Raw genomic sequence first — 13,678 nt, 5'->3', positions numbered from 1 at the left:
GGCATTAATGTTTGCCTACAAAACCACCACTGCTCTGCAACCCTTTACCTAAATTCATTACTTCAGACTTATGTGCCCTCTAGAAGTTTGAGTTCTGCAAGTGAACGTCGCTTGATTGTTCATCCCAAAGAAGCACAAAGTCACTTTTACAGACTTTTAAATTAAATGTTCTCTCCTGTTGGAATGACCTGCCCAACTCAATCCAAGCAGCTGAGTTGGTAACACTTTCTATGAAGCCCATATTTAAAATACATTATACGGATATTCTTAAGGCATTATAATTAATGCATAATACATTATAAAAAACCTTATATGTTATATAAACTCATGAATAATCATAACAACAATTATAAAACATCATAATACTTACATATTTGTGGTTAAAAGTTTAAGAGTATGATTATTTATAACACACAATGAACACCATATTGCATCTTCTTCATTTACAGTATAATGGACTGTATCATATCTTGACATTGTTTAATAATAATAATAATAATAATGCATTTTATTTAAGGCGACGTTCAAACCACTCAAGGTCACCGTACAACAAGTAACAACAGTAACAATATTAAAACAGAAAATAACAGCAAATAACAATGTCAATAAAAAAAAGCAATAATAATAAATAAATAAGAAAGAATAAAAATACTGGACTTGATTGCACAAATTAATCATGGAAGATAAGCAGTTCTGAATAAATGAGTTTTAAGTTTGACTTTAAATTGAGCTAAAGAGTCTGAATTACGGATGTTGACTGGGAGAGAATTCCAAAGACGAGGAGAAACACGACTAAAGGCCCTATGGCTCATGGTGGTTAGGCGAGCTGAGGGTGTATGTAGGAGACCAAGTGAAGAGGAACGGAGAGTTCGAGAAGGGGTGTAGGGATGTAAGAGGTCGGAAAGTTAAGGTGGAGCAAGGTTATGAAGAGATTTGTATGTGAGGAGGAGAATTTTAAATTCAATCCGAAAGTTAATAGGAAGCCAACCTAACTGTTGAAGTGATGGGGTGATGTGTTCAATAGGTGAAGTCCGGGTTATGATACGAGCTGCAGAATTCTGAATCAGCTGGAGTTTATGAAGAGATTTGTGTGGTAGACCATATAATAGAGAGTTAAAATAATCGATGCGGGAGGTAACAAGCGAATGAACAAGAATAGAGGAACTATGCGGAGTGAGAAATGGACGGAGGCAAGCAATATTGCGGAGATGAAAATAACAAGACCTGGTTATGTTATTAATGTGAGAATCAAATGATAGGGTACTGTCAAAGATGACCCCCAAGTTCCTAGCTTGGCGGGAGGGAGAAATGGAAGAACCATCAATGGATAATGAAAAACTGCATGACTTAGAGAGAGTAGAATTAGTACCAATGAGGAGTACTTCAGTCTTACTGGCATTAAGTTTGAGGAAATTGGCAGAAAACCAAACATTTATTTCATGAAGGCAGTTGGTAAGACAGGCGGGAGGGAGAATGGAATCAGGCTTTGTAGAAATGTAAAGCTGAGTATCATCGGCTTAACAGTGAAATTTAATACCAAATTTTGAAAAGATATTGCCGAGTGGGAGAAGGTAAATTAGGAACAATAGGGGGCCTAGGACAGAGCCTTGTGGGACACCACAGCTAACAGGAGAAGGTTGGGAATGAAATTTCTTTAGTTGTAAAAACTGTGTGCAGTTTGAAAGGTATGTGTCATGTCCGCTGTCTGATCACCCCGTTCTTCGGTGTGTGCGTGTGTTTCTGTATATGTCTGCATCTCGTGTGCACATGGTGTTTTGTTTTGGTTTTGATCGTTCGTCTTGCACCTATCTGTGGCGTTCCTCCCTCCCCCTCATCACTACTGTCTCCGCTTCTAATTGTTTGACTCCGCTCACCTGAATTCAATGTCTGTTCATCTCTTGCTCTATTTATTCTCGTCTGTCGCGCCTTTCGGTGCCAGATCGTTGTTTGTCAATAGTCCCGGTGTAGTCTTTCTGTCTGATCCTGTCAAGCCTTGTTCTGTCCTGCCATTGTTTGCTGCTACTGGTTTTGTTTTATTTTTTCTATTTTTTCCCCTCCCTCATTTCCTAGACCGGGCACCGGCATTCTTCTGAAGAGTTTTGTTTGCTCCGTCACTGGCTCTCTCGTGGCTTCCTCCCCTCACCGCTCTCTACGCGGTCGCGCCGTTGGGCGCCCCCTGCCGGGCATTTTTGCAAGGACATTGAAGTCTCTTATTTTTCTGTTGGACCTTTTTCCTCATTTCCCGGCCTGTTTTTGTTCGTTGGAGGGAGCTTTTCTTTTGACTTTTTGAATAAATTGGTCTCGCACTGTAACCTGCATCTGTGTCCAGTTGTGTTCCTGACAGAACGATCTGGCCAAGATGGACACAGCAGGTGCAGATCCTGTCAGAACCGCAGTCACCCAGTAGGGTGTTCTTTTGGGCCAGCACGAAGCCAGACTGACGAACACCACAAGGGAGGTGGAGTTTCTAGCCAACCAAGTGGCTGAGCTGACCAACCGCGTCCAAGAACTGCAACGAGAGGCTGCTCAGGGTGGTGCCGTTCACCATTTTCCTCGCCATGAGCCTGAGCCCGGATGCAATAACCCACCACCCTATGATGGGGACCCCAATTCCTGCCAGGCCTTCTTGTCCCAGTGTTCTGTGGTGTTTGCCTTGCAGCCACGCACATACGCACTTGAGATGTCCAAAGTGGCTTTTGTATTGACTCTTCTAACCGGCAAGGCTAGACACTGGGGAACCTCCGTCTGGGAGACTAAAGCTCCGTGTTGTGCTTCTATTAAAGATTTCTGCCAGGAGATGGAGAGGCTATTCGACCGCTCTGCCAGAGGTCAGGAAGTGGCTGACCAGCTAGACCGGCTCCGTCAGTAGGGTCGCTCCGTAACAGACTATGCAATTCATTTCAAGACTCTGGCAGCTACCTGCAATTGGAATGAGGAGGCCTGTCGAGCTATGTTTCGTGCTGGGCTAGAGGATGACATCCAGGATGAGCTGGCCACTCAGGACCTGCCACGTGATTTTGACGATCTTGTTAACATGGCGTTGCGGATCGAGGGTCGCCTTCGCCGCCAACGCCTGGCAGTTCGTGCACCCTGGAGGACTGAGGAGTCGTCATCTGTTTCCCCCACAGAAACCACTGAGCCTGAGCCCATGCAGGTGGGGCGCCTTCGGCTCACTCCTCAACAGAAGTAGCAACGCCTCGCCCTAGGGCTATGTCTGTATTGCGGCAAATCAGGTCACTTCGCAGCAGGCTGTCCGCTAAAAGTCAAGGCTCACCAGTAAAGAGGGGGATCCTGTTGAGCGCTACCCCTTTATTGCACCCCCCTCCTCTCGCACTCTCCTTCCTGTCTCCATTCAGTTTGGTGATGTCCTTAACTCCTGTACGGCACTGGTTGACTCGGGAGCTGAGGGCAACTTTATGGACCTCTCTCTAGTCACCCGCAGGGGAATTCCTGCAATTCCTCTTTCCGAACCTATTCCTGCCCATTCATTGAATGGCACTTTGATCACCACTGTCTCCTATGCTACTCCTCCTGTCAATCTTATAGTCTCGGGCAATCACCGTGAGGTTACCACGGTGTACCTTCTTGAATCCCCGAGTGCTCCCATAGTTCTGGGGCACCCGTGGTTGGTGCAACATGGCCCTCACGTGGATTGGTCCAGCAACTCTGTCTTGTCTTGGAGTAAGTTTTGTCTTGCGTCTTGTTTGGGTGCTGCCTCTTTCCCTGTTTCTGTGTGTCCTGTCTTGCAGGTGGAGGCTGCTGATTTGAAGGGGGTCCCGGTGGAGTACCACGACCTGTGCCAGGTGTTTAGTAAGTCCCGGGCCACCTCCTTACCTCCACATCGCCCTTATGATTGTGCCATTGAGCTCCTCCCAGGCACTTCTCCACCCAAGGGTCACTTGTTTTCCCTTTCAGGTCCTGAAAGAGAGGCCATGGACAAATATATTAATGAATCCCTCAAAGCCGGTCTCATCCGACCCTTTTCATCTCCTGCAGGTGCTGGGTTCTTCTTTGTCAAGAAGAAGGACGGCTCCTTGCGTCCTTGTATAGATTATCGAGGCCTGAATGACATCACTATTAAAAACAGGTACCCCTTGCCTCTTATGTCGTCTGCCTTTGAGCTATTGCAGGGAGCCAAGGTCTTCACCAAGCTAGACCTTCGGTATGCCTATCACCTAATTCGCATACGAGAGGGGGATGAGTGGAAGACAGCTTTCAACACACCCACGGGACACTTTGAGTACCGGGTCCTACCATTTGGTCTGACCAATGCCCCAGCTGTCTTCCAGGCCCTGGTTAACGACGTGTTGAGAGACATGGTGAATCGCTTTGTCTTCGTGTATCTTGATGATATCTTGATATTTTCCCCATCTCTGCAGGTACACACTCAGCATGTTCGCCAGGAGTTACAATGGCCGCTGGAGAACCAGCTCTATGTTAAGGCGGAGAAGTGCGTCTTCCATGCCCAGTCGGTTCCGTTCCTGGGGTTCATTGTTTCCGCGGGGGAGGTCAAAGCGGACCCCTGTAAGGTAAGGGCCGTTGCCGAGTGGCCAGCTCCTGACTCTCGTAAAGCTCTGCAGCGGTTCCTGGGGTTTGCCAACTTCTATCGGCGATTTATCCGGAACTTTGGTCAGATTGCTGCACCTTTAACGGCACTCACCTCTCCCAAGGTACCGTTCAAGTGGAATACTGGGGCACAGGAGGCCTTTGATAAATTAAAGTCCCGTTTTATCTCTGCTCCTGTCTTGTCTATTCCAGACCCTGAACGTCAATTCATTGTTGAGGTGGATGCCTCCGATGTCGGAGTGGGCGCGGTCCTATCTCAGCGGTCGCACGAGGACGGAAAGGTGCATCCCTGTGCCTTCCTCTCCCACCGCCTGAGTCCCCCAGAACGGAATTACGACATAGGTAATCAGGAGTTGTTGGCGGTCAGGCTGGCTTTGGGGGAGTGGCGTCACTGCTTGGAGGGCGCAGCTCGGCCCTTCCTGGTCTGGACGGATCACAAAAACCTCGAGTATATCCGTTCGGCCAGGAGGCTGAGCTCCCGACAGGCTCACTGGGCCCTCTTCTTCGGCCAGTTCAATTTCACGCTGTCTTACAGGCCCGGGTCCAAAAATGTTAAGCCCGATGCTCTTTCTCATCTCTTCGAGGCTCCTGGGAGGGAGGAGTCAGCAGACACCATCTTGCCCAAGGGGGTGGTGGTGGCATCCCTCTCTTGGGACATCGAGAGACGAGTAGAGGAGGCCCTACTTAAGGGGCCTGTGCCGAAGGGGGGTCCAGCGGGTAATCTGTTTGTTCCCACCAAGTTGCGCTCTGAAGTCATCCAGTGGGTTCACTCATCCATGCTGGTTTGTCATTCAGGAGTCCGGAGGTTGCTGGCTGCCATCCGCCAGCGATTCTGGTGGCCATCCATGGCCAAGGATGTCAGGCAGTTCGTGGCTGCCTGCTCGGTGTGCGCTCAGAACAAGACTTCCAATGCGCCTCCCGTTGGTCTGCTCCACCCGTTGCCCATCCCTTCTCGCCCCTGGTCACATTTGGCCCTTGATTTTGTCACTGGCCTTCCGGAATCTAAGGGTAACACCGTCATTCTTACGGTGGTGGACCGGTTCTCTAAGGCGACCCATTTCATTCCCCTTCCCAAGCTCCCCTCAGCCAAAGAGACTGCTCAGGTGATGGTTGATCACGTGTTCCGGATTCATGGTCTTCCGGTCAACGTGGTCTCTGATAGCGGTCCCCAGTTTGTCTCTCGGTTTTGGAGGGAGTTCTGTCGGCAGATCGGGGCCTCTACGAGTCTGTCTTCAGGATTCCATCCCCAGACCAACGGGCAGTCCGAGCGGGCAAACCAGGATTTGGAACGTACTCTTCGCTGCCTGGCATCCCAAAATCCCAGCTCCTGGTGTCAACAGCTGTCCTGGGTAGAATACGCCCATAACTCCCTTCCGGCTTCTGCCACAGGTATGTCCCCATTCCAGTGTTCTGTCGGTTATCAACCTCCCTTGTTTCCCACACAGGAACCCGAAGCTGCGGTCCCGTCTGCTTTGGCCTTCGTCCGACGGTGTCGACGCACCTGGAAGAGGGCTAAGGCGGCCTTGACCCAGGCTAGTAGGCGGACTAAAGCAGCGGCCGACCGTCACCGGACTCCTGCTCCCCACTATGTGTGTGGTCAACGGGTATGGCTCTCCACCAAGGACCAGCCTCTCAGGGTAGCCTCACGCAAGTTGGCACCCAGGTTCATTGGCCCATACCGGATCACCAAGGTCCTGAGTCCGGCGGCGGTGCAGCTCAAGCTCCCTACCACGCTTGGTCGGGTGCACCCTGTTTTCCATGTTTCCAGGGTTAAACCTGTGTTCCATTCCCTCTTGTTCCATCTGCCCCAACCCCCCCTCCCCCCCGTCTAGTGGATGGCTCCCCGGTCTATACGGTGCGGAAGTTGCTAGATGTCCGACGTAGGGGTCGGGGCTTTCAATATCTTGTGGACTGGGAGGGCTATGGCCCAGAGGAGAGGAGCTGGGTTCCGGCCCGGGACATCTTGGATCGGACACTGGTCGAGGACTTCTACCGGCGACGAGGTGAGCCCCTTCCTGCGGCGCCTGGTGGCGTCCGTCGGAGGGGGGGTACTGTCATGTCCGCTGTCTGATCACCCCGTTCTTCGGTGTGTGCGTGTGTTTCTGTATATGTCTGCATCTCATGTGCACATGGTGTTTTGTTTTGATCGTTCGTCTTGCACCTATCTGTGGCGTTCCTCCCTCCCCTTCATCACTACTGTCTCCGCTTCTAATTGTTTGACTCCGCTCACCTGAATTCAATGTTTGTTCATCTCTTGCTCTATTTATTCTCGTCTGTCGCGCCTTTTGGTGCCAGATCGTTGTTCGTCAATAGTCCCGGTGTAGTCTTTCTGTCTGATCCTGTCAAGCCTTGTTCTGTCGTGCCATTGTTTGCTGCTACTGGTTTTGTTTTTTCTATTTCTTCCCCTCCCTCATTTCCTAGACCGGGCACCGGCATTCTTCTGAAGAGTTTTGTTTGCTCCGTCACTGGCTCTCTCGTGGCTTCCTCCCCTCACCGCTCTCTACGCGGCCGCGCCGTTGGGCGCCCCCTGCCAGGCATTTTTGCAAGGACATTGAAGTCTCTTATTTTTCTGTTGGACCTTTTTCCTCATTTCCCGGCCTGTTTTTGTTCGTTGGAGGGAGCATTTCTTTTGACTTTTTGAATAAATTGGTCTCGCACTGTAACCTGCATCTGTGTCCAGTTGTGTTCCTGACAGTATGAAGTGAACCAGGCATAAGGAATACCAGTGATACCAATGCCAGATAGTCGATGCAAGAGAATACTGTGTGAAATTGTGTCAAAAGCTGCTCTCAAGTCAAGTAGAACAAGAATAGATAACAACCCGCCATCAACAGCCATTAACAGGTCATTCATTACTCTCACTAGTGCAGTTTCAGTGCTATGCTTAGGACGAAACCCTGACTGAAAACACTCATACAGTTAAGTTATTATTACTAAGATAAGCATGAACCTGTGCTGCCACTGCTTTTTCAAGAATTTTTGAAATAAATAGAAGATTTGAGATAGGACGGTAATTATCTAAATTGTTTGGGTCTGCGCCAAGTTTCTTAAGAACAGGGGTTATGGCAGCTATTTTAAAAGATGATGGAACAATGCCGGAGCTAAGAGAAGTGTGAATAATACGAGTTATAAGAGAAGATAAAGAGGGAAAACAGGCCTTTACCAAATGAGTTGGTATAGGATCAAGTAGACATGTGGAAGAATTACATTTATAAATTAACTGAGCAATTTCTTCTTCAGATGGCAAGTTGAAAGAAGAAAGGAAAAGGAGGGGCAAATTAATTGAGACACTGTGTGACGAACTACAGTAAGGGGTAGCCAAAGAGGCCAATTGTTGGTGGATGGTAGTTATTTTGTCATTGAAGAAAGACATAAATTTATCACATTGAGCAGTGCAGTAGAGGTGTGCGGGAAGTGTGTCAGGAGGTTTCAGAATACGATTAACAGTTGAATACAATGCTTTAGTATTACCATCTCCAGACTCAATTAAATGTGAATAGAAAACATTTTTGGCAGCATAAAGAGAATCTTTGTAAAGATGAACATGTTCACTATACAGCTCTCTATGTATCATAAGACCAGTTCGTTTGTAAAGGCGTTCCAAACGCCGGCTTCTGGTTTTGAGCTGGCGAAGTTCAGGAGTGAACCAGGGCGCAGAATGGGTGAATGATACAGTCCGAGTTTTAAGAGGTGCAAGAGTATCAAGGAGCTGCTGTAGTTCAAAGTTGTAAAATGAGACCAAATTGCCAGGAGAAGTGAGCTGGTCACTGAGTGGAAAATCAGCAAATGCGGCAGTCAGAACAGAAGGGTCGATCTTTTTTATATTCCAAAATTACATCAAACGTTGTTGTTTGGATTTAGAGAGTGTAACATCAGCATTAAAGGAAAGCAATTTATGATCAGATATGGGTATTACATCTGCAGTACAGTCCCGAGGTGTGACACCTGAACAGCAGATGAGGTCCAGAGTGTGGCCTTTAGAGTGAGTTGGAAAGTTCACATATTGTTGGAGACCAAAACTGTCTAAGCAAGAATTGAAATCCCTTGTGAGTGGGTTACTGACAGTATCCATATGAATGTTAAAATCACCCAGGAGAATAAGATTGGGTGATAAGGTACACAAATGGGTTAAATGCACAAAATTCACTTATAAAAGTATTGCAGTATTTCGGAGGCCGGTAAATAACAGCTAAAACTGTGGGTGTTGGACCGCTGATGAGTAGTGCAGTCGATTCAAAAGAAACATGGTTTTGTACAGACAGCGGGGACGTTTTATAAATCGAGTTGTGAAGTATCGCGAGCCCTCCCCCGCGTTTGGAAATACGAGGTTGCGAAATGTAAACAAACCCAGGAGGACATGCATGATTCAACTCAAGGAAGTCATTCTCCTGCTGCCAGGTCTCAACCAAGCAGAAGAAATCAAACTTACTATTGTCAATAATATCGCTGATAAGGAGACCCTTGTTGGAAAGTGAACAGATGTTGAGGAGTCCGACTTTGAGCTCATTTCCACCGAATGAAGAGCTGGTCGATCTGGATACGCTAGGTAGCGCGCTCTGGTCAATAGTCCGCCGAGTTTTCCTTGCTGCTCGGGGAGTCGAGGTCCAGAATGATCTTATATCCTTCAAGTCATCGTACCTAAAACCCAGACGAGACCCGCGATGGATGTATTTGGGACGGGGACGATGAACAATATCCTGGTCAGGGTAGAGTGAAGGTGGAGGCTCAGCAGAGTAGCACCGCAACCAGTGAAGTTCAGTCGCTGTATACAGAAACAGCGAGGTCGTTGGATGAAGCAATGACGATAAAACAATCCAGACAATGGTGACACGTGAGAAAGGATGGTAAATCCACATCGTGTCAGTCGATTGCAGTCTGCAGAGGTTTAGAGTGTTATGGAATAAAATATTTAAAATTATAAAATGATAAAAACACACCGGATCTGCACAGTATCTTACTACAGCTTGTGAGATGTTGAGGGTTATATGAGTGTTTCTGTGGAACTAATGTTAATTAACTGATGTGAGCTTAATACTTTGAAACTGAAAAAAATGCAATGCTTCATATGGTTACATTTTACTTGATGGTCCCCTTAATCAGTCGACTATAAGCAACTCTGCAACTACATCCCAACTATCTCTCATTAGAGTATTAGTATGCACAAGAATGTTTGAATCTAGTATGGTAGAATAAGATGACATACTTGCAAAGACACTTATAGTCAGTTTATCTGTTGGTTGACCATCAAAATAAAGTGTAAGCATATATTTACAGTAGCACAAATACTAATACTCTAATGATCACTAGTTTATATGCAGTTGCAGAGTTACTTATCAACAGCCGTCTAAAGGGAACCATCAAAATAATCAAACTGAAAATAAAAATAAAATAAAAATAGTTCAAAGCAAATGTGTCATACTACACATTCATCTGATCTGATATCTGATCTAATGGCTGTTTTTTTTAAATTAATATTATTATTACTACTCATAAGTGGTCTTTGACCACTTTAAGTAAAGTATCATCAGAAAAATGTCAAGATAGAGACTTATAATACATTATAACTATGAGAAATACTGTACTATCCATTGTAAAAATTGATGCAACTTGTTCATTGTGTTATAAATCATCATACTCTTAAAAGCTATAACCACAAACAAGTAAATATTATAATATATTAAAACTGTTCTTATGAATATTCATGAGATGATAAAACATATTATAAGTTTTTTTTATAATAAATTATGCACTCATTATAATGCCGTAAGTATACCCTTATAATGTATTATAAATACAGGCTTCATAGAAAGTGTTCCCGCAAAAAAAAGAAAAAGAAAAAAGACCTCTAGCACTAGCTTGCTCTATTCTTTTTTCTATTGTTGTCAATAAGCACTGTTTCCACTGTTATAAGACATCACATGAACCACCAGCCACACAGAATTACAGTGATTCCTGCTGATTCCAAGAAACTCATTAACATAAAACCTGTGCTGGAACAACTTCACATTCCAGGCTGGATTAGAGAAAACCCCCGATTCATCTACAGTCACCTGATCCTCATTAAAACTGCTCACAGCTGCACACTGTGCTCAGGCCTTGACACATTTGAAAATCTAAACTACAAGAGTCATTAGTAGTTTTAATAGGTGATATGATATACATTCACTAATCTAGATGAGCTTCAGACATATTCACACTTCAAAACCAAGAAAAGTTGTTGGTTACATATTTATCCTTAATTTGTTATGATGTTATGTGACTCGACAACTCAACTCAACTCAAAGAAAACTGAGAGTCACTTACTGCTGCTCCTGATGGGCCATCCTTGCCAGCTGGACCGTCCGGACCGGTCAAACCCTTCAGAATAGGACATTTTCATCAATTTTGTTTAGAGCTTATATGATTTCCTTTCTATAAATAAAAGAAAAAAATGTGTGTGTGGCATTGAAAATGCTGCTTTTCCTTTGTGACTTACATCCACACCAGGGAGTCCAGGCAGTCCCGGGCTTCCTGCGGCCCCAGATTTACCTGCTTTACCTTTCGGCCCCTGCAATCAAAAGAGAATTCAAAAAACTGTGTCGCACACAATATGATTAGTGTATCGATTCTGTGTTTACATGTCATCTATTGCATCTAATGGATCAACTTGAAAAAAAGCTTTGCATGAGTAACGTGAGCAGCAGGATGGGGTTAAAACATGACACTCGACTCATGGTCTATGTTGCCCTGCTCTGCCTCATTATTTATTCATAATCTATAGAGAAGCATCATCAGAACAATCATCAGAGATATGGATGGGCAGCCACTTCTACATCACTGTGTAGAATTTGCATTGTGATGCACGTTAAATACTCAAGCAAAGTAAACTTACAAAATCAGTGCTCTAAAGTATTTCACAGGAGAGGATTTTACAGGCAGCACATCCAGATATACTCACAGGCTTTCCAGGAAGTCCGGCCGGACCAGGTTTACCCTGCACAGATAACAGTCACTGAGTTTCTCAATTTTAGACAGCAGTCCATCATTCATTTTTGCAAAAACAAACTTAGTGTTCCAAAAAGGTTGTGCTGTTCTCCATCTCCAAGCAGAGTGACTCGGAGAGAAAGTGTGGGGAGCAGGAGAGCGGGGCCAGAGGGGGTTGGGTTGTGTTTGATTTGACACCACATGAATGGACTCTCTGTCACTGCACCTCTGCTGCTCGCACGAAGCAGATTTTCGTTTACTAAGGAAACATTCACTGCTTTCATCGTTTACACGTACAAATTCCTGAGAGTTTTTCCTTTACCATTTACAGCCTGTCTAAAACAGTCAAAACATTACCATTCACACTTGCAATATAATGTTCATAATGTTCATAATAAGTTCATTTACATTAAAGTTTTAGATTATTGATTATTGAGTTATATTTGTGAATTTTGTCTAAAATGTGTAACAAACCCAAACAGATAAAGGGAACGGAATATAAAAACATATAAAAGACCAACTCATGAAGCTACAACTCACGTCGATGCCATCTTTCCCTGGGGGTCCCAGCGGCCCTGGCGCTCCAGGTGCACCCCGAGGACCCGGCCTTATCTATAGACATAAACAACACTAAATCAAGAATGAGAATAATCAAATAAAGAAATCAATGTAAACAACAGACATCTTTTATAGATGTCAGTTCTCAGCTCAAAATGTCTCAAAAGTTTCTGAGTGAAGCTAGAATTAAATATGTTCATAACTGAAAACGATCTAGTCACAATGTGATTTGAATGGAATTTTTAAATACTCAGACAGAAAAAGACCAACATGCAGAATACAAACGAAGTGTAATGAGTGAAGTGGGCAAAGATCTCACAAAGATGCCATTGTGCGATGATCACATTACACTGCGAGAAAAATGTCCTGTAAGGTAACCTATATATATATATATAAAAAACATCATATATGTATCATCAAAATTAACCGATTTATTCATGTAAAAAACATCTGACGTCCACTTGAAGTCACACCAACAAAACTCATTTTAAGGGTCATGTGGCCTTTGCAATATACACATTATCAGTCCACAAAACGTTTAAAACCGAAAAAAAAAATTATAACCTTTCATGGATTGAACAAACTCGTTAGCTAGCGACTGATGTGAGATAATAGCAGGTTGCAGTTCTCAGTCCAGATATTACTGTAGGCAGCAGATGAGCAGGTTATTTGGGCGAGCTCTGTCTGTCTTACCTGCGCGAGAGACGCTGTCAGTAGCTGGAACAGAAAGAGCAGATGAAGCGCTGAGAACACGGCCATGGCTCCTGTGCTCCCCTCAGTCCTGTGTCCTGTGCTGGTATGATTGCAGATAAAGGGGCAGCGCTGAGTCCGGCGGAGGGGCGGACATGAGCTCGGCGCAGACGGATGCTCAGAATTCCACTGCACAGTAGGGTGGTCCTTATTTTTGGACTTCTCCTCTCACCCGCTTCCTTCATGAGAAATAAACAAAGCAAATTTAGCCGAGATTGGACTACGTTTGGGTGTGTTCAACAAAACTGAAATGATGTCTTAATGACTACAGCACTTACTGAATCAGAGATACATCACAGAACTCAAACGAAATCGCTGAATTAATATGAAGTTTACTTATACAACCTAGGTTAAAATCAAATAAATGTATTCAACTGTGAGTAAATGTGTCATAATCCTAAATAAGACCAAAAACGTTTTTAGGTTCTTTTTTTTCATTGTACACTGTTGTCACACTGTATTGGGGCAAAAAAAAAGAAAAGAAAAAAAGAATGAAAAACAGGAAATCATTACATATATGTCGGAATTAGCCTAGTGATCAACCATGATTAAAAATAATGTGTAGATTTCATAAAAAAAAATTCAGTGTTGTATAGAAAATATTGAGGACCTTTTACTAATAAAACCAGGAGATGTGTTTTCATCCTTTAAAAAAAAGGAAACTTGAGCAGTTTTGTTGCTTGAATTGAGGAATGGATAATTGAAAAATAAGGAAAGAAGGCTACCTATTAATTTTAATAGAATTAACTAATTTTGCAGTTTTATTGTAGAGGTGATTGTTAGTTCCCAGCATGAAAATTCAAATACCAACAGACCTCCCTCAAAATCACAGACTTTTGAG

The 13,678-nt window shown here is 44.5% G+C and overlaps 1 protein-coding gene across 1 annotated transcript in view; it reads right to left on the bottom strand.

The window, feature by feature from the left end:
- Positions 1 to 12,987, bottom strand: part of LOC132128855 (collagen alpha-3(IX) chain-like) — a 48,777-nt gene extending 35,790 nt beyond the window's left edge. The window contains exons 1-5 of the mRNA XM_059540230.1: positions 12,781 to 12,987; positions 12,070 to 12,141; positions 11,504 to 11,539; positions 11,042 to 11,113; positions 10,870 to 10,923 (exon numbers count right to left, since the gene is read on the bottom strand). Of these exons, the coding sequence (XP_059396213.1) occupies positions 10,870 to 10,923; positions 11,042 to 11,113; positions 11,504 to 11,539; positions 12,070 to 12,141; positions 12,781 to 12,846 (300 nt within the window). The 5' untranslated portion in view covers positions 12,847 to 12,987. The remainder of the gene's footprint in view (positions 1 to 10,869; positions 10,924 to 11,041; positions 11,114 to 11,503; positions 11,540 to 12,069; positions 12,142 to 12,780) is intronic.
- Between the last annotated feature and the right edge of the window lie 691 nt (positions 12,988 to 13,678).

Source organism: Carassius carassius, chromosome 46 (assembly GCF_963082965.1).
Source record: "Carassius carassius chromosome 46, fCarCar2.1, whole genome shotgun sequence".
In the NCBI taxonomy this organism is placed as follows: Eukaryota; Metazoa; Chordata; class Actinopteri; order Cypriniformes; family Cyprinidae; genus Carassius; species Carassius carassius.
This window is presented reverse-complemented; position numbering and strand designations above follow the sequence as displayed.